Raw genomic sequence first — 21044 nt, 5'->3', positions numbered from 1 at the left:
GCTATTGCAAGAAATTTATGGATTTCAACATCTACAGTCCATAATATCATCAAAAGGTTCAGAGAATCTGGAGAAATCACTCCACGTAAGCGGCATGGCCGGAAACCAACATTTAATGACCGTGACCTTCAATCCCTCAGACGGCACTGTATCAAAAACCGACATCAATCTCTAAAGGATATCACCACATGGGCTCAGGAACACTTCAGAAAACCACGGTCACTAAATACAGTTTGTCGCTACATCTGTAAGTGCAAGTTAAAGCTCTACTATGCAAAGCGAAAGCCATTTATCAACAACATCCAGAAACGCCGCCGGCTTCTCTGGGCCCGAGATCATCTAAGATGGACTCATGCAAAGTGGAAAAGTGTTCTGTGGTCTGACGAGTCCACATTTCAAATTGTTTTTGGAAATATTCGACATCGTGTCATCCGGACCAAAGGGGAAGCGAACCATCCAGACTGTTATCGACGCAAAGTTCAAAAGCCAGCATCTGTGATGGTATGGGGGTGCATTAATGCCCAAGGCATGGGTAACTTACACATCTGTGAAGGCACCATTAATGCTGAAAGGTACATACAGGTTTTGGAACAAAATATGCTGCCTTCTAAGCGCTGTCTTTTTCATGGACGCCCCTGCTTATTTCACCAAGACAATGCCAAGCTACATTCAGCATGTGTTACAACAGTGTGGCTTCGTAAATAAAGAGTGCGGGTACTTTCCTGCCCCACCTGCAGTCCAGACCTGTCTCCCATCGAAAATGTGTGGCGCATTATGAAGCGTAAAATACGACAGCGTAGACCCCGGACTGTTGAACGACTGAAGCTCTACATAAAACAAGAATGGGAAAGAATTCCACTTTCAAAGCTTCAACAATTAGTTTCCTTAGTTCCCAATCGTTTATTGAGTGTTGTTAAAAGAAAAGGTGATGTAACACAGTGGTGAACATGCCCTTTCCCAACTACTTTGGCACGTGTCGCAGCCATGAAATTCTAAGTTGATTATTATTTGCAAAAAAAAATAAAGTGTATGAGTTTGAACATCAAATATCTTGTCTTTGTAGTGCATTCAATTGAATATGGGTTGAAAAGGCTTGGCAAATCATTGTCTTCCGTTTATATTTACATCGAACACAATTTCCCAACTCATATGGAAACAGGGTTTGTAGAATACAGAGTAGTGGTATAGGATTGCAAAGTGATTTTTCTGCTAAAACGCAGTGATCTTCCATTCTGGTTCCGCGCCGTAAGGTTTTGCCCAAAAAAAGTCCCTGTTCTTGTCTATGTGCGCGTACAGGCCGCGGAGACATCCAGCCGCAGTTGGACAGCGCCAAGCAGGACGTCAGCGACAAGTACCTCCTGCTGGAAGAGGCGGAGAAGCAGGCGGTGAGGAGAGCGCTGGTGGAGGAGAGGGGTCGCTTCTGCTGCTTGGTGTCCATGCTGCGGCCCGTCGTGGTCAGTTTGACGCATTCACACTCTGTCGTGAAGGCGACTCGACTCACGTGTGTGTATGTGTGTGTGTGTGTGTGTGGGGGTCAGGAGGAAGAGATGTCCATGCTTGGAGAGATCACTCACCTTCAGACTCTGACTGACGACCTGAAGATGTTAACCATGGACCCCCACAAGCTTCCCCCTTCCAGCGAGCAGGTACATCATCTCTCTTCTTCTTCTACCTGCTCACCTTCTTTCGTCCCTCACTTTCTCTGCTTCCTTCCGTCACAGGTGATTGTTGACCTTAAAGCCTCAGAGTGCACGTGGTCCTATCAGACTCCGCCCTCTTCCCCGAGCACCACCGTGTCCAGGAAGTCCAGCATGTGCAGGTTGGTCATCCTGCCTAACTAACCCACTTTTTTTGCATGGGATCTGCTGCCCCCTGGTGGAGTTCACCTCCTCCTGCTCCCGCCTGGTTGATTTCTGACACCTTCTCTCCTCCCGCCCAGCAGCAGTCTGAACAGCGTCAACAGCAGCGACTCCCGCTCCAGCGGCTCCCACTGCCACTCCCCCACCTCCCACTTCCGTTACCGCTCGTCCTCGTCCTCGGCGCTCCCGCTGCAGACGCCCGCCCGCCTGTCTTCGGTCTCCTCTCACGACTCCGGCTTCATCTCCCAGGATGCCTCCCAGTCCAAATCTCCCTCCCCCATGCCTCCGGAGCAGTTACAGGTGAGGAACGGACAACATAGAGCCTGTTGTTAGTTACCACAAAAATTATTTTGCTCTGCCCCTCCCTCATCCAATCATATTTTAGCTGTCAAACGGTTTTGACCATCACGCTGCCTCCTGGCTGTATGGTGTAGTACTACAGGACACCCCCCTCCACCTGCCCTATTTCACCTCCACCGCCGCCTCACCCATGTCCCCGCCCTCCTCTTCGTCTGTGTCTCACGTCTGGTGCTCCTCCATGATCTCATCATCTAGAGTCCCATCCTGGAAGGTTCGACCTCCCCCTCTCCTGGCGCCTCTCATTTGTTTCTTCTCATCTGTTAAAGGCCTACTGAAATGCGATTTTCTTATTTAAACGGGGATAGCAGGTCCATTCTATGTGTCATACTTGACCATTTCGCGATATTGCCATATTTTTGCTGAAAGGATTTAGTAGAGAACATCGACGATAAAGTTCGCAACTTTTGGTCGCTGATAAAAGAGCCTTGCCTGTACCGGAAGTAGCAGACGATATGCGCGTGATGTCACAGGTTGTGGAGCTCCTCACATCTGCACATTGTTTACAATCATGGCCACCAGCAGCGAGAGCGATTCGGACCGAGAAAGCAACGATTTCCCCATTAATTTGAGCGAGGATGAAAGATTTGTAGATGAGGAAAGTGAGAGTGAAGGACTAGAGGGCATTGGGAGCGATTCAGATAGGGAAGATGCTGTGAGGGGCGGGTGGGACCTGATATTCAGCTGGGAATGACTAAAACAGTAAATAAACACAAGACTAATAGCCACAACACAACCAGGCTTATATTTAATATGCCACAAATGAATCCCGCATAACAAACACCTCCCCCCTCCCGTCCATATAACCCGCCAATACAACTCAAACACCTGCACAACACACTCAATCCCACAGCCCAAGGTACCGTTCACCTCCCCAAAGTTCATACAGCACATATATTTCCCCAAGGTCTCCAACGTTACGTACGTGACATGCACATAGCGGCACGCACGTATGGGCAAGCGATCAAATGTTTGGAAGCCGCAGCTGCATGAGTACTCACAGTGCCGTGTCTGCGTATCCAACTCAAGGTCCTCCTGGTAAGGGTCTCTGTTGTCCCAGTTCTCCACAGGCCAATGGTAAAGCTTGACTGTCATCTTCCGGGAATGTAAACAATGAAACACCGGCTGTGTTATCCGGCACACCAGTCAAGGAGTGCATTCTACAGCGGGGGTGCGTTATCCAGCACAACACCTGCCGCAATACACCCCTTTCCCACCTACAGCTTTCTTCTTTGCTGTCTCCATTGTTCATTGAACAGATTCCAAAAGATTCACCAACACAGATGTCCAGAATACTGTGGAATTTTGCGATGAAAACAGACAACTTAATAGCTGGCCACCATGCTGGCCCAAAATGTCCTCTACAATCCGTGACATCACGCGCAGACGTCATCACACCGAGACGTTTTCAGCAGGATATTTCGGGCGAAATTTAAAATTGCACTTTAGTAAGCTAACCCGGCCGTATTGGCATGTGTTGCAATGTTAAGATTTCATCATTGATATATAAACTATCAGACTGCATGGTCGGTAGTAGTGGGTTTCAGTAGGCCTTTAGGCATCTTCTCCTCAAAGCCGTAAAGTGACAGTAGTGCTTAGCATCAGCGCTGACGTCTGCACCGACTTGTCCCCGCAGGACTGGTCCAAGCCGGGCCCCTATGACCAGCATGTGCTCAGCACCTTGAGGCGGAGCAAGGAGAGACGGGAAGTGGGTGCTGATGTCACCACTCCAGGGGAAGAGCTACAAGGTGTCAAAGGAAGCCCCTCTCTCACATCACCAAAGGTTAGGAATCCAACATCATTAGAGTAGACTGCATTGTACTAATGTGGGTGTGCATGTAGGAGGACAGGGCGGCGCACCAGGAGCTAGCTAAGGCACTGGCCCGCAGTCTCCACCTTGACTTCCATGGCTCCAGTAGGGACTCTCTGCAGGGCTCCAGCGGCTACAGCAGTCAGACCAACACACCGTGCTGCTCCGAGGACGCCGCCCCCTCGCAAGGTGTGAATCACTGATCTGTGTTCAATAATAAAATTAGATTATACCGGGGCTCTAGCTAACCAGCGGTACGACTTCCTGTGTCCTCGTCAGACTGCGACTACTTCTCTGTAGGGGCGGATCAGGAGGCCGACCAGCAGAATGCCGACTTGGAAAAGGCCCTCGGTGTCCCGCGGCCCGGAGACGGCGGTCCGTCGTGCCGCCGTGTGTTCCAGTCCAAACGTACCGCGTCCACCTGCGTGCCCCCCAGCATTTCTGCGGTCATCCCACCAGGGGTGGCGACCATTCGACGAACGCCATCCTCCAAGCCCAACCTCAGACGTCCGTCGCAGGGCCTCTCCTTGGGGCCCATCCCCATCAAGCCCCCAATGGTCCCGGTCAAGACCCCCACTGTGCCAGAGCATTCCGGGTTCCCCAGCAGCAGGTCGTCAGAGGACGGAGGCACCCCACGTACACCCCTTAGCCCCCCAAAGACCCCTCTCTCATCAGGGAGCAGCGGAACATTTTCCCCTCACTTGGATCTTTGGGATTTGCGGCACCGGGGCGGAGGATCCGACCCACCTACGCCACCGCCGCAGACGGGACGGTGCTCCGAAATGGAGCGGCGTCCTCTCCCGGAGCTGCTTGAGGAGAGCGAACACGTTGAAGGCGTGGAGGATTTCCTGGTGGCGATCCGGCGCGGCGTCAAGCTGAAGAAAACCAAAACGAACGACCGCTCGGCACCGAGGGTCTACTGAAGCCCCGTCTGATGGCGGGCCATTTTGCTGTACAAAGACTTTAGGAGCAAACAAAGCGACACACAATAACACTTATGAAAATGCTGCAGCTGTTCCTGTCGGTGCACCGAGGACAAATCGAGTCACATATTTTTCCTGTTTGCGACGCCGACTGAAGCACTTCTCCCTTTAAGAGGATGAGTCGGACATGTTGGTTCCGCTCTGAGGATCGTTACCTGTTTGTGCCAAACGTGAGCAAAGTGTGCCTCACACGAGTCGTGTGGCTCAAATGCGTCAATCACTCTTTGAATGTTTTCTTTTGCACGCTCCCGCTTCAAGTGCCAAAAGCGCCGATACCTGGTCGTATTTTTATGAGTTTGGCCTCGAAAGACTTCAAGCTAAAAGTGTTTGTACAATTAAGAAGCGCTAGCATGTTGTTGCTCTTTGTACACCCACCAAGCAGGATGTTGTACAAAAACATTTCCAGTGTTTCAATTTCATCTTCACTCTGACTTACTATTGTTTGTACATTCATTTGCTCCCAGTATGTCAATTACTATCAATCAAATCAGATGCAATATGATGATATATTATTAGTAAGTGGCTGTTGGGGAAACACTGACATGAGACTAAACGACCCTATAAGTCCATCCATGTTCTACCGCTTGTCCCTCTCAGGGTGGCGGGGGGTGCTGGAGCCTATCTCAGCTGCATTTTGGCGGAAGGCAGTGTACACCCAGGACAAATCGCCACCTCATCGCAGGGCCAACACAGATAGTCATAAAATGCATAATATTTAGCTGACATAACACCCTCTGGTGGACAGTTTCTGTATGCTGAATAACGACAATGAAGAATGCACAGCTAGCATAGCATTTAGAATATTTTGTGTTTTTTGTGCGATACGTCATTGTTTAGTTGATGCTTTTCTCTTGTTTATAGTGTCCAGTGAGTGCATATCGTCTCCTAACAGGCTTCTGTGGCCATTGAGCCACAAGAAGAAATTGTGGTTTATGACATTTGAAAATTGACGGTCCTTTCACAAATGTACTTTTCCAGCGAGACTCACGTACTTAAAACTTTAAAGATGCGAGCGGATTAATGCTGCTAAAACCAATCCAATGCCGTAGGTCAACAAATGCGAGGCCAGTGTTTCTCAAGTAGTGGAGAGCAGCAGGGGATAGTCTAATTAATTACTCTCTAATATTCATGTTAGCCTGCATCTTGGTGGCAGCAGTGCTTCATCTAATCAACAAGCTCTTATACAGGAAGTCTTGAACATAGCTAGCGAGGAAGTTTGTGATGGAAATTAAAAGAAAAAAGGCATAAAACTAACTCACAGTGCGCTGTAAAGATTATTAAATAGATTAAAGTTCTCAGTAATAAGTCAATTCCGGGGGGTCATGACAGGAAATAACTGAGAGCCAGCAGGCACAAGACATTGATACAACGATGATTATACATACATGTTCTCTAAAACTGACTTCGAAACAACGTTGCAAAATAGTTGTATTTGTAAATTGAGACATTGACAACATTGCATCGACCTTGTTGGTTGGGAAATTACCAAATTTCAATGTTCAAATCAACGACACAACCTGACTTTGTATAAACGTTGTGAAAAAGTATGTTGTTTCAACGTTGTATTTGTGTTGTAAAATATTGGTTGAAAGATGACCAAAATTCAATGGTCTAAATAACGTCCGAACCCGACATTGGACAAACGTCGTCAAAAAGCATGTTTTTCCAAGGTCAGAACCTAATCCCAACAAGTTATCAACGTTGTTTACATTTCTTGTGCCTGCTGGGGAAGCACTGAGCTAAGCCAGGGGTTCTTAACTTTGTTGAACTCAGAGATCTAATTTTCCACTGGAGGGGTTCCGGTCCCACACAAATGTTAACACTGAATTAGTAATCTTACTCTTGATTTTACTCCAAATGAATAATTATATTTATCCTTCTTACAGTTTAACATGACATGAAACCATGTGTTAATCACAAAGATTATTATCAAGCTAAGGTTAGGCTGACAACAAAAAATGCTTATAAAAACTGATGAAAAATACATTTACATACAATTTTAACTAAAATGATCATTGATATTATTATTAATGTTTCTTAAATAAACTGTCACTAAAAAATACACCACTTTATTCATATTTTTGGCGCTAAAGAAACCTCTCTGTGACTTTAGCTCCAGACTTCTTCCGTTTGTCTGATCTTATCATTACTGCCACAATTAGTGGAAAAGTGTATCAAAACTGAGAACCACAGTGGTCTGTAGAAACAAATAATTTTTGGCGGCCCTCTAGGGGGTGCTCATGTCTTATGGTTAAGAAACACTATGCTAAGCTATCTGAACAAAATATATAGCTTTGTGTTATAGGTGAGAGAGCAAAGTAGCGTTACATCGAACATATAAAGTAAATAACTAGTTTTGTTTTTAGAATATGTCGAGGGCTAACAAAAAAAAACAAGCTGCGGGCTGTGACCTAATTATTTGAGTTATAGCTCAGCAACGTCAATTAGTGGAACAATTTCTTTTAAAAGTGCTACAAACGTAGACTATGACCTTCTTGACCGTTGTTAATCGTCGCAAACTAACTTGTGTTAGCGTTACGAGCTAATCTACACAACTGTTTCTGGGACGCTGTTGATATGTTGTATGTATTCACTCACATGTTGAGGTGCATTTCTTTGGAGCTTCTAGAATACATTACATGACAAGTGTTGTCCTTTTTTTTGTTTGTTTTTTTGCTCAAGAACATTTAGTACTGTTTCTGCTGGACCAAAAGACATTTTAGATGTGCAGCTGGTTCTTGTTTTACTACAAAGTGGGATAGCAGTTTGATGGCTGAATGATCACTCTACTCCGTCATGTGGCTGATGCACTGAGCAGATGAAGCCCAATGGCGGCCAGAAATAAATGACACTTGTCCAATCCGGCGTGTGATTGCTGTTTGTCGGTGATCCCCAGCAAGTTTCCAAGCAGCGGCTTGCTGTCTTAGAGTTTAACGGAGAAGGTAGTAGAATCCCCAGCCCAACACAAGCCCAGCAGTTAAGACCAGAGCGAGATTGATCTCGGAGCAGTTGCAGTATAGTTTCCATGCGGGCGATGGCTCCGCCAGCCGGTCCACCTTGTTGGAGATGGCGAGGATGCGGGCTCCGATCTCGCGCAGGCTCTGTCGCAGGTCGTCCAGGTCCATTTGGGTCTGCCTCCTGATCTCCAGGATCATTTGGTAGAGGGTCACGTTGACCTGCTGGCGGTTCCTGGTGACCTCAAACATCTCGCGGCGGAAGGCCTCGATGTCGAGTGAGGCGACTTCCATCCTCCAGAAGCGTTTTAGGGCGGGGCCTAAGGGAAGAGGGGGAGGGGGGATGGGTGCTCTCACGGAGACATGTACCTGACCCCGCTCACAAAATGGCGTAACAAAGGACGGAACACCTCATGTCGAAAGACAAATCAGGTGATGAGCGTCTGTGTGATGTCATATTAAGGACGGGAAGGTCTTTGTCAGCTCTATGGTTGGTCCCAGCGGTGGCTCGGGAGTTTGAATACAAGCCCATCACAAGTTGGCATCTTGTTTTGAGGAGGATGAAGGTGGTTCATCAGTCATAGAAGACATATTTTAGCTACTGTAAATCTATAAAGTGACTAGGGGTTAGGCCCATTCGTTCTTAACCAATTTCGCACGCAAACTTTAAACTGAGTTCATTTCAGTCCAGCATGTTGTAAGACCGATGGCCCCCACTTGGTGGCAGTGACACGCCACCCGGAAATACCTTGACCCGGCGAAGAAGACGTACCTGGAAAGTTGAACCGCACAAACATGGCGGACGCGGTGCCCAGCTGCCAAATGAGCTCCAGTCCGAGCTAAGCTGACCAAGAGAGGCTGCGTCTGATGACCGCTGATGACTTTTCATATTTCATGGACGTCCCGGACTCGCGGGGACTCTAAGCTTTTCGCCTAAGTCGAATGGCGTCCGCTCAAGCCCGAATAGGCCAGCAGGCCTTGGCGGTGCTCGATGTGGCTCTACGGGTCCCTTGCGTCTTTATCATCGACGCCATTTTCAACTCGTACTACGACCCCGGGCCCGGGTGGGCCGGCGCCGTCGCGAAGGCTCTGTTCCGAGTGATAGGTGAGTGTTCGAGCACTTCCCACAGCTAACGTTAGCCGCTCTTGACGCTAGCCGCCTCCTGACGTCACCTGTCAGAGGGCGACGACAACATGGCAGCTCGCTGTATAACATCCCGTCTTTCCCTTATTTGAGTTCCAACACACCCCGAGTGACAATATGATATAAACTCGCTCATGTTGTCATTGCCAGTATCAAGTTCTTAGTAAAGTTTGGGGTAAACATGACCACACTGTCCGGTGTGCTATCCCGTGGATGGGGGCGTGGTCAATATGACATCACCAACACATTTGCATAATCTGCGATGATACATTATTATATTCGCTTTAAAGGCCTACTGAAATGCGATTTTCTTATTTAAACGGGGATAGCAGGTCCATTCTATGTGTCATACTTGATCATTTCGCGATATTGCCATATTTTTGCTGAAAGGATTTAGTAGAGAACATCGACGATAAAGTTCGCAACTTTTGGTCGCTGATAAAAAAAGCCTTGCCTGTACCGGAAGTAGCAGACGAGTAGCGTGACGTCACAGGTTGTGGAGCTCCTCACATCTGCACATTGTTTACAATCATGGCCACCAGCACCGAGAGCGATTCGGACCGAGAAAGCGACGATTTCCCCATTAATTTGAGCGAGGATGAAAGATTTGTGGATGAGGAAAGTGAGAGTGAAGGACTAGAGGGCAGTGGGAGCGATTCAGATAGGGAAGATGCTGTGAGAGGCGGGTGGGACCTGATATTCAGCTGGGAATGACTAAAACAGTAAATAAACACAAGATTAGCCACAACACAACCAGGCTTATATTTAATATGCCACAAATGAATCCCGCATAACAAACACCTCCCCCCTCCCGTCCATATAACCCGCCAATACAACTCAAACACCTGCACAACACACTCAATCCCACAGCCCAAAGTGCCGTTCACCTCCCCAAAGTTCATACAGCTCATATATTTCCCCAAAGTTACGTACGTGACATGCACATAGCGTCACGCACGTACGGGCAAGCGATCAAATGTTTGGAAGCCGTAGCTGCATGCGTACTCACGGTACCGTGTCTGCGTATCCAACTCAAAGTCCTCCTGGTAAGAGTCTCTGTTGCCCCAGTTCTCCACAGGCCAATGGTAAAGCTTGACTGTCATCTTCCAGGAATGTAAACAATGAAACACCGGCTGTGTTTGTGTTGCTGCAGTCGACCGCAATACACCGCTTCCCACCTACAGCTTTCTTCTTTGCTGTCTCCATTGTTCATTGAACAAATTGCAAAAGATTCACCAACACAGATGTCCAGAATACTGTGAAATTTTGCGATGAAAACAGACGACTTAATAGCTGGCCACCATGCTGTCCCAAAATGTCCTCCACAATCCGTGACGTCACGCGCTGATGTCATCATACCGAGACGTTTTCAGCAGGATATTTCGCGCACAATTTAAAATTGCACTTTAGTAAGCTAACCCAACCGTATTGGCATGTGTTGCAATGTTAAGATTTCATCATTGATATATAAACTATCAGACTGCGTGGTCGGTAGTAGTGGGTTTCAGTAGGCCTTTAATAAGGCTAAACATCAATCAAAGTTTATTTACCATAGTTTTCGGACTATAAGTCGCAGTTTTTTTCATAGTTTGGCCGGGGGTGCGACTTATACTTAGGAGCGACTTATGTGTGAAATTATTAACACATTACCGTAAAATATCAAATAATATTATTTAGCTCATTCACGTAAGAGACTAGACGTATAAGATTTCATGGGATTTAGCGATTAGGAGTGACAGATTGTTTGGTAAACGTAGAGCATGTTCTATGTTATAGTTATTTGAATGACTCTTACCATAATATGTTACGTTAACATACCAGGCACGTTCTCAGTTGGTTATTTATGCCTCATATAACGTACACTTATCCAGCCTGTTGTTCACTATTCTTTATTTATTTTAAATTGCCTTTCAAATGTCTATTCTTGGTGTTGGGTTTTATCAAATACATTTCCCCAAAATATCAAATTATATTATTTAGCTCATTCACGTAAGAGACTAGACGTACAAGATTTCATGGGATTTAGCGATTAGGAGTGACAGATTGTTTGGTAAACGTATAGCATGTTCTATATGTTATAGTTATTTGAATGACTCTTACCATAATATGTTACGTTAACATACCAGTTGGTTATTTATGCCTCATATAACGTACACTTATTCAGCCTGTTGTTCACTATTCTTTATTTTAAATTGCCTTTCAAATGTCTATTATTGGTGTTGGGTTTTCTCAAATAAATTTCCCCCAAAAATGCGACTTATACTCCAGTGCGACTTATATGTTTTTTCCCTTCTTTATTATGCATTTTCGTCCGGTGCGCCTTATACTCCGAAAAATACGGTATATAGCCCTAAATCACAAGTGTCTCAAAGGGCTGCACAAGCCACAATGATGCAATGAATTGATTAACGTGGACCTTGACTTGAACAAGTTGAAAAACTTATTCAGAGTTGGGACCCGAGGTGGACTGCTCGCCTGTGCATCGGTTAGGGACATCTCTGCGCTGCTGACCCGTTTCCGTTCGGGATGGTCTCCTGCTGGCCCCACTGTGGACTGGACTGTGGTGGAAGGTCCGAATCTTAAACAGCAACAAAAGTGAATTTAGTACAAAAGTTTTATTTACTCATAACCAAATGGTACAAGGTTGGATTGAATTGCCATGCAAACAGACAACGTCCTCCGGAGACATTGGATGAATCGAGAATCGTGCGAATCATACATAGACTTGGTCTGCTTGGACATTTATGTGTTTCCCTCGTGTGTCAAGGTCCAGTTGTTTTGGACCTGTTTGTTCTGCAACATCCTTGAATCCCTTAGTCCAGTGGTTCTTAACCTGGGTTCGATCGAACCCTAGGGGTTCGGTGAGTCGGCCTCAGGGGTTTGGCGGAGGTCAAAACACACCCGACTCATCGTGTAAATACAAACTTCTCCCTATCGGCGTATTACGGATACGGCAACAGCTGACTGGTTTGCAGGTGTGTCATTTGTTGTGAGATTATGCACTGTGTTGGTTTTGTTCTTTGAACAAGGTGATGTTCATGCACGGTTCATTTTGTGCACCAGTAAAAAAACATGGTAACACTTTAGTATGGGGAACATATTCACCATTAATTAGTTGCTTATTAACATGCAAATTAGTAACATATTGGCTCTTAACTAGTCATTATTAAGTACTTATTAAAGCCTTATTCGGCATGGCCTTATTATATCCCTAACTCTCTAACCCTGACCCTAACCCTAACCAAATAACTCTAAATTAAGTCTTCATTACTTACAATATGTTCCCCTAGTGTCCAAATAACTCTAAATTAAGTCTTTGTTACTTAGAATATGTTTCCCATACTAAAGTGTTACCAAAAACATAACTTTGTCTTGAATTTGAAAAAAAAAATTTTTTTTTTTTTTTCACTAAAGAAGGGTTCAGTGAATGCACATATGAAACTGGTGGGGTTCGGTACCTCCAACAAGGTTAAGAACCACTGCCTTAGTCATAATAAACAATCAAAACATTTTGTACAATGGACAGGCCGACCATATATTCAACTCTAACCCACATATGCTCCTTCAATGGCACAAAATAGAGAAAAGAGAAACGAGCAGACATTCTTAATGCTTTTCAACCTCGCTCTCTTTTCGGACTTTGACGGACACAAAATATGGTACAAAAGGTCAGAAATGCCACCACAGACTCTCACTATTATGTTAGATCCACTATGGACTGGACTTTCACAATATTATGTCAGACCCACTCGACGTCCACTGTCTCCCCTAGAGGGGGGGTCACTCACATCTGCGGTCCTCTCCAAGGTTTCTCATAGTCATTCACATCGACGTCCCCCGGGGTTGTGAGTTTTTCCTTGCCCTTATGTGGGCTCTGAACCGAGGATGTCGTTGTGGCTTGTGCAGCTCTTTGAGACACGTGTGATTTAGGGATATATAAATAAACATTTATTTATTGATTGATTATTCGGGTGTTACCATTTAGTGGCCAATTGTACAGAATATGTACTGTACTGTGCAATCTACTAATAAAAGTCTCAACCAATTAATCAAAACGTCGAGTGGATCTAGTTAATAGTGTGAGAGACCAGTCCATAGTTGGGCCAGCTGGAGATCATCTTGAGTGGATTGATTGAATCTTTTATTAGTAGATTGCACAGTACCAGTACATATTCCGTACAATTGACCACTAAATGGTAACACCCGAATAAGTTTTTCAACTTGTTTAAGTCGGGGGTCCACGTTAATCAATTCATGGTAAAGAGACAAGTCAGCAGCGCAGAGACGTCCCAACTGATACACAGATGAGTCGTCCACCCCGGGTCCCGACTTTGAACAGCTAGCGCCTCATCTGTGGTCACCTAATCTGTGCCCCCCCACCCCGTGTCTTTCTTCAGGGCAGAAAAGAGACGGCAGATGAACTGGTCTAAAAGGGGGGTCTATTTAAATGCTAGAGTATACAAATGAGTTTTAAGATGGGACTTAAATGCTGGGACTTAAACATGTTATGCATACATATAAAAACAACATTGTTTCATTATTAAGTAGAAATAACATATTATTTTCCTGTTTTGCTCCATTTTTTTTAGTTGTTGCTTATTATGTACTTTGTGGAGAGTTTCTAGAGATTTTGCCAATCCTTTTACTGGCTCTTTATTAAAAAACGACTAGTAACAAATCTAGCAACTTTTTCAGGTGTTAGTAGTGACTTTACTCGTGTTTAGAGACTCTTTACTTCCATTGTTCGATGTAGGTATGAGTGTAAAATAAAAATAAAAAAAGATTTACATGTATCATACAGGTCTTTCAAAGACGATTCGCTACTAATTTTTATCGATCTGTTAATGCACGCTTTCTTTGTTTTGGTCTGTCAGACAGACCTCCATAGTGCATGCGTTTCAACAAATACAGTCACTGGTGACATTCACTCCATTCCACCAATCAGATGCAGTCACTGGTGACGTTGGACCAATCAAACAGCCAGGGGTCACATGACCTGACTTAAACAAGTTGAAAAACGTATTCGGGTGTTACCATTTAGTGGTCAATTGTACGGAATATGTACTGTACTGTGCAATCTACTAATAAAAGTTCCAATCAATCAATCAAAAGTGTGAAGGAAAAAAGACGCTTTTTTATTTCAACCGTACATCCCGTCAAAAGCCTAAAGACTGACCGCACAGTTCCTGTCTTCACAATAAAAGTGCCGCTCCATCGCACCTGCGCTTTCAAAATAAGAGTCTCCGAAAGCCAGCGCAAACAAGCTAGCAAGCTACGGAGTTTACCGCCAATCTATTTCTTGTAAAGTGTATAAAAATGAATATGGAAGCTGGACAAATAAGATGCCAAAAACCAACCACTTTCATGTGGTATTAGACAGAAAGGAGGAACTTTTTTTCTCCTCCATTTGAGAATGTGGACATTATCATCACTACTGTCTGATTCCAATCAATGCAAGTCATCAGAATCAGGTAATACACCAACTTATATTCTTGCCTTCATGAAAGAAAGGAATCTATATGTGTTAAACATGCATGTATATTCATTAAAACATATTTAACATGTAAACAAAAACGGCAAAAAAATAAATATAAATTATATACTGTATATATCAATGTATGTATGTATATATATATATATATGTGTGTATTTATATATATATATATATATATATATATATATATATATATATGTGTGTGTGTGTGTGTGTGTGTGTGTGTGTGTGTGTGTGTGTGTGTGTGTGTGTGTGTGTGTGTATAATATATGTGTGTATATATATATATATATATATATATATATATATATATATGTGTGTGTGTGTGTGTATGTTACTCATCAGTTACTCAGTACTTGAGTAGTTTTTTCACAACATACCTTTTACTTTTACTCAAGTAAATATTTGGGTGACTACGGTACTCCTTTTACTTGAGTAATACATCTCTAAAGTAACAGTACTCTTACCGTATTTTCCGCACTATAAGGCGCACCGGATTATTAGCCGCACCTTCTATGAATTACATATTTCATAATTTTGTCCACCAATAAGCCGCCCCGGACTAAAAGCCGCGCCTACGCTGCGCTAAAGTGAATGTCAAAAAACGCTGCGCTAAAGTGAATGTCAAAAAAACAGTCAGATAGTTCAGTCAAACTTTAATAATATATTGAAAACCAGCGTTCTAACAACTCTGTCCCAAAATGTACGCAAATGTGCAATCACAAACATAGTAAAATTCAAAATGGTGTAGAGCAATAAATAGCAACATAATGTTGCTCGAACGTTAATGTCACAACACACAAAATAAACATAACGCTCACCTTCTGAAGTTATTCTTCATTCGTAAATCCTTCGAATTCTTCGTCTTCGGTGTCCGAATTGAAAAGTTGCGCAAGCGTGGGATCCAAAAATGGCCGGTTCCGTCTCGTAGAAGTCATCGGGAGTCAGTGTCGCTGTTGTTGTGCAGCAGTTCTGTGAATCCTGCCTTCCGGAAAGCTCGGACCACAGTTGTGACCGAAACTATCTGCCCAGGCATTTACGATCCACTGGCAGATGTTGGCGTATGTCGACCGGCGCTATCTGCCCGTCTTAGTGAAGGTGTGTTCGCCTTCGGAGCTGTGTGAAAAAAGCCACCCGGCCTCTTCGCGTAAACTTCCCTTAACCACTCGCTCATCTTTTCTTCATCCATCCATCCCTTCGAGTTAGCTTTTATGATGACGCCGGCTGGAAAGGTCTCTTTTGGATGGGTGGAAGTTAGCATGGCAAGCTAGAACCACAGTGAAGGATGACTCCTCATTCCCTGTGGTGCGAATATTCACCGTACGTGCTCCCGTTCCACAGTGCAGTTCACAGGAATATCAGTTGCTGTGAAATACGGTAGTAATCCGTGTGCGGATGGAGAGATTGCGTCTTTTTATGATCCGGATCCTTGTCGCGTAGTAGGAGCCATTTTGTGGTCTTTACAGATGTAAACAGGAAATGAAACGTACGGTGATATCCGCGCGTTTTTTCTTCTTCTTCCGGGGGCGGGTGAAGCGCTTCCTGTTCTATGGGGGCGGGTGCTTTCCTTGGCGGTTGCTTGCGTAGAAGAAGAAGCGCTTCCTGTTCTACCGGGAAAAAAGATGGCGGCTGTTTACCGAAGTTGCGAGACCGAAACTTTATGAAAATGAATCGTAATAAAGCGCACCGGGTTATTAGGCGCACTGTCAGCTTTTGAGAAAAATTGTGGTTTTTAGGTGCGCCTTATAGTGCGGAAAATACGGTACTTGAGTACAATTTCTGGCTACTCTACCCACCTCTGCTAATAATGTTGTTGTATGCACACTGTGTCGAGCGGAAATGGCCTATCATAGCAGCACAACGGCTATGAACGAACATTTGAAAAGAAAACACCCGACAGCGTTCTTGACATCACCATCAACTAGTCAATCGTCCGCGTGAGTATACATTGTCATCATTACACAAAAACATGAATGTGTCATTTGTATCTGCGTTGTAGATTCATAAAGTAAAGCACCGTTTCGCTCTGAGAGGAGCGTTTGGCCTGCCTGTTCAGTGTTTACAAAGACGCGCTCCTCTTTAACGCTAACGTTAATTAGTTGTGCAAATACCTTTTACAACATTAACAATTACATATATTATGTACAAATGTCATTCGGGGGGAGCTCAAAGTAAAGCCGCTGCTCCTCCACATCGAGAGGAGCCAGATGAGGTGGTTCGGGCATCTGGTCAGGATGCCACCCGAACGCCTCCCAAGGAAGGTGTTTCGGGCACGTCCGACCGGTAGGAGGCCACGGGGAAGACCCAGGACACGCTGGGAAGACTATCTCTCCCGGCTGGCCTGGGAACGCCTCGGGATCCCCTGGGAGGAGCTGGACGAAGTGGCTGGGGAGAGGGAAGTCTGGGCTTCCCTGCTTAAGCTGCTGCCCCCGCGACCCGACCTCGGATAAGCGGAAGAAGATGGATGGATGGATGGATGTACAAACGAACAATTAACTTTCACTTTAATCATACTATCATTGTTGTGTTATTAAGCAAAATAAGCAATACTTTTACTTTTGTTGAAATGTTTACACTGTTACAGAATATTTCGTTTTGCACTTTTTTGTATTGGATGTTTATCTTTATTTTTGCACATTTTAGCAAATAAGCAATACTTTTACTTTTGTTGAAATGTTTACACTGTTACAGAATATTTCCGTTTTGCACTTTTTTGTATTGGATGTTTATCTTTATTTTTGCACATTTTAAAGCAAAATACGCAATACTTTTACTTTTGAAATGCTTATACTATTGCAGAATATTAAGATTTGCACTGGATGTTTACTTTTATATTTGCACATTAAAAAGCAAATAAGCTACTTTTAATTTTGTTAAATGTTAAAAGTTTGAAATGTTTACATTGTTACAGAATATTTTGTTATGTTGTTGTCAATGTTGACTGAGTGGCCTTTTTTTTTTTTGTAAATAAAAGCCATGCCTTTTGAAAAAACTGGCTTACATTTATTTTTTCATCTTCATTTTAAATAAAAAAATAATCGGTAAAAGGAAAAATAATCTATAGATTAATCGAAAAAAATAATCTATAGATTAACCGATTAATCGGAAAAAAAATAATCTATAGATTAATCGATAGAAAAATAATCGTTAGCTGCAGCCTTAGTCACCCCACAGAACGGAATCGAATCGTAAGTTGTCGTAAGATTCCCATCTGTAATAAACAGGTGTGTCTGTCTTCCAGGTGTCCTCGTCTCCAGTGTGGTGCTGCTGCTCTCCCAGAAGGCCTTGTTCAAGTTCTACACGCTCTTCTTGGCCGTCCTCCTCGGCGCGGCGGCGGTCCTCGTCAACTACCACTGCACGTCCCACATCGACTTCTACAGCGCCTACTACAAGGCGGCGCTGGGCTTTAGACTTCTGCCCAGGAATGGGCCGACGCTGTGGATGGGCGTGGCGGCGGTCCAGCTGGTCTTCGGGGTGGGTTACGTGTACCTCTTGAATCTGCAGTCGTCGCTGGCCGCCCTGGTGGTCCTGGACATCATGGTCCCCGTGTGGGGCCTGATGATCGAGCTGCCGCTGGACGTGCGGCGGATGGTGGCCGTGTTCACGGGCACGGTGCTGGCGCTCAACACGGCCGTGTGCCTCGTCGTGAGGCTCAAGTGGTTCTACTACTCGTGCCGCTACGTCTACCTGCTGGTCCGCCACATGTACCGCATGTACGGCCTGCAGCTGCTTCTGAAGGACACCTGGAAAAGAATCCGCTTCCCTGACGTCCTGCGAGTATTCTGGCTGACGCGGGTCACCGCCCAGGCCCTGATCCTGGTCTACGTGGTGCGGGCTGTGCGGCGAGAGAGCGGCGATGCCACAGGTGTGGCAGCAGACGGGAGCTCGGACTCGCAGGTAAAGTGAGAAAGCGAGTGTGTGTTCGTGTTTGTGAGATGTAACGCCGTCTCCATGGCAACGTGCAGGGTTACACGCTAAGCTGGGATGTGTTCTGGGACGTGACGAGTAATCTGATCATCTCCGGGTGTGATTCCACACTCACAGTTCTGGGCATGAGCGCCGTCATCTCATCTATGGCGCACTACCTGGGCCTCAGCATCCTCACCTTCATCGGTACACACGAGCGACGCCGCAAGTGTCAAAATGTCCCCTCGGTCTAATGCTGGTGTCCTTCAGGTTCCACTGAGGAGGAGGACAAACGCTTGGGCTTCGTGGCTCCGGTTCTGTTCTTCATTCTCGCCCTGCAGACCGGCCTCAGCAGCCTGGATCCCGGGGAACGACTGGTAGGTCTTATGGCGTGTGGACTTCGCCTTGAGTTGTTGATGTTCTGCTAACGTGAGCACGCTCCGATCCAAAGGTCCGTCTGAGCCGCAACATGTGCCTTCTGCTGACGGCCATCCTGCACTTCATCCAAGGTATGACCGACCCGGTGCTGATGTCACTCAGCGCCTCGCACGTCTCCTCGTTCCGCCGACATTTTCCCGTGCTGCTGGTGTCGGCGGCGCTTTTCGTGCTCCCGGTGGTGCTCAGCCACGCCCTGTGGCACCACTACGCCCTCAACACCTGGCTCTTTGCCGTCACCGCCTTCTGCGTGGAGCTCTGTCTCAAGGTACGCCTCACACGGTTATCCGCCATGACAAAACACGGCGTTCTCACGCCTCCCCTTCCCCTCCAGGTGGTGGTGTCGCTGACCGTCTACGGCCTCTTCATGGCGGACGGCCTCTCCAACGTCCTGTGGGAGAAGCTCGATGACTACGTTTACTACGTGCGTTCCACGGGAAACATCATCGAGTTCCTGTTTGGCGTGGTGATGTTCGGGAACGGCGCCTACACCATGATGTTTGAGTCGGGCAGCAAGATCCGCGCCTGCATGATGTGCCTGCATGCCTACTTCAACATCTACCTGCAAGCCAAGAACGGCTGGAAGACTTTCATCAACCGCCGCACGGCCGTCAAGAGGATCAACTCGCTGCCGGAGCTGCGTGGCGACCAGCTGAGGGACATCGAGGACGTGTGCGCCATCTGCTACCAAGACTTTGCCACCTCAGCCCGCATCACGCCGTGCCACCACTTCTTCCACGCGCTGTGCCTCCGCAAGTGGCTGTACATCCAGGACACCTGCCCCATGTGCCACCAGAGGGTCAATGTGGACGACGACAGCCAGGACACGGACGCCTTCTCCAACAACAACGGGGGGTACGCGCCGCCGCCGGACAATGACGACGCGGCCCCGCCGCTGGCGAGGGAGAACCAGCGCCAGGAGCCCGCCGACGGCCAGCCCGTGAACCGAGCGGCGGGCGCGGCAGCCGCTGGCGGGCCAGCTGTGCTGGACCATGAGCTGCTGGAGGACAACGACAGCATCGAGTATGACGACGACGAGTGGGGGGTGCAAAACGGAAGCACACCCGTAGAAGAAGAATATTTGAACGATGACACAGACTCCACGGAGGACTGACGTCCGATTTTATTTAAGTCAGAAACACAGCATTTTAATTGAAACATGTCAGGGATGTGATTTTTATTTTACTTTAAAGGCGCGCGCGTGGTGTCGACAAAACCATTCTTTTTGCACATTCTCTTCCTGCGTTGAAACGTCAGTGCACTTTTCCCAGCATCTCCGCCGTGAAGCCTGTTGAGGTTTGTGTCACAATCAGCACAAGAACCTGTGACCGGGACACGCAGTCAGTACATTAAAAATAATAAAAAAATCTGGATTGTTAAAAAAATATATATATACACATATATATAATAAGTGCTCGCTAATGGACTTGAGCTCAGGTTGTGCCACATGTCCCCTCGGCCAATCAGTAAAGCGGAAGCGCCTGACGTCCTACTGGTCTCTTGTGTGACCGTGCCTGCATTTATGTACGTTCTTGTACATGTGATTAAAGCAACACACTGAGATATTCTCGTCAGTCCGGTTCTGATAAGAAGTACTTTTGAGAAGTGCTTTTCCTAAACAAATAAAACATGCATTCATGGGATTGTGTTGAGTGTAAGGAAAGCAAGCGACAATGGAGTGTGTGCTAGTATTTGTCAAGATTTCACCAAAGGAGGTGAAGGTAACCTTCACAAAGGTCCCGACTGTTTCGTCTCAGGGTTCCGATGCCGGTATACAAGATGCGTACCTTTCCAGGTTTAAGCTGCTCGGCTGAGCAGAAGGACAGGTTTTGCTGCTATGGCAAATATGTATTTGTAGAAAAGAAGCACTTTGCAGCAGACGTCCCACTGAACACTATATCCTACTGGCATAAAATGAGGTATTTTGAAAACTTTGTGCGTTTGTACTGAGGCGTAAAGCACAAAGTGTTGCTTTGTGTCCGGGACTTTGGCTAAAGAAGACGATGGTTTGGAAAGCTTTTTGACAAGGCTGGATGCTGCCTTTTGTTTTAAAAAAAAAAAAGAAAAAAAGATCAACATCATTAAAATCACGTTTGATATTG

At 45.9% G+C, this 21044-nt stretch overlaps 2 protein-coding genes across 3 annotated transcripts in view; both read left to right on the top strand.

Moving 5' to 3' along the window:
• Positions 1-6459, top strand: part of LOC133577491 (protein MTSS 1-like) — a 55336-nt gene extending 48877 nt beyond the window's left edge. The window contains exons 8-15 of one of the 2 annotated variants that reach the window (XM_061931362.2): positions 1297-1454; positions 1539-1646; positions 1722-1819; positions 1940-2159; positions 2245-2430; positions 3853-3999; positions 4059-4215; positions 4306-6459. In XM_061931362.2, coding sequence (XP_061787346.1) covers positions 1297-1454; positions 1539-1646; positions 1722-1819; positions 1940-2159; positions 2245-2430; positions 3853-3999; positions 4059-4215; positions 4306-4949 — 1718 coding nt within the window. In that variant the 3' untranslated portion in view covers positions 4950-6459. The remainder of the gene's footprint in view (positions 1-1296; positions 1455-1538; positions 1647-1721; positions 1820-1939; positions 2160-2244; positions 2431-3852; positions 4000-4058; positions 4216-4305) is intronic. The other variant, XM_072912597.1, reaches the window with a different exon arrangement.
• A 2446-nt stretch (positions 6460-8905) lies between these two features.
• On the top strand, positions 8906-21044 carry rnf139 (ring finger protein 139). The gene is made up of 6 exons (XM_061931364.2): positions 8906-9068; positions 17843-18498; positions 18567-18714; positions 18778-18884; positions 18959-19210; positions 19277-21044. The coding sequence occupies exons 1-6, from the start codon at positions 8906-8908 to the stop codon at positions 20054-20056; spliced, it is 2106 nt and encodes a 701-aa protein (XP_061787348.1). The 3' UTR covers positions 20057-21044.

This window comes from Nerophis lumbriciformis, linkage group LG37, assembly GCF_033978685.3.
Source record: "Nerophis lumbriciformis linkage group LG37, RoL_Nlum_v2.1, whole genome shotgun sequence".
Classification (NCBI taxonomy): domain Eukaryota; kingdom Metazoa; phylum Chordata; class Actinopteri; order Syngnathiformes; family Syngnathidae; genus Nerophis; species Nerophis lumbriciformis.
This window is presented reverse-complemented; position numbering and strand designations above follow the sequence as displayed.

Bases quoted from the DNA above. Each gene is read 5' to 3' on its own strand.
- rnf139 (XM_061931364.2), top strand. From the start codon at position 8,906: ATGGCGTCCGCTCAAGCCCGAATAGGCCAGCAGGCCTTGGCGGTGCTC. The intron at 9,069-17,842 runs GTGAGTGTTCGA...TCTGTCTTCCAG, and splicing joins GGCTCTGTTCCGAGTGATAG to GTGTCCTCGTCTCCAGTGTG. The intron at 18,885-18,958 runs GTAGGTCTTATG...TCCGATCCAAAG, and splicing joins TGGATCCCGGGGAACGACTG to GTCCGTCTGAGCCGCAACAT.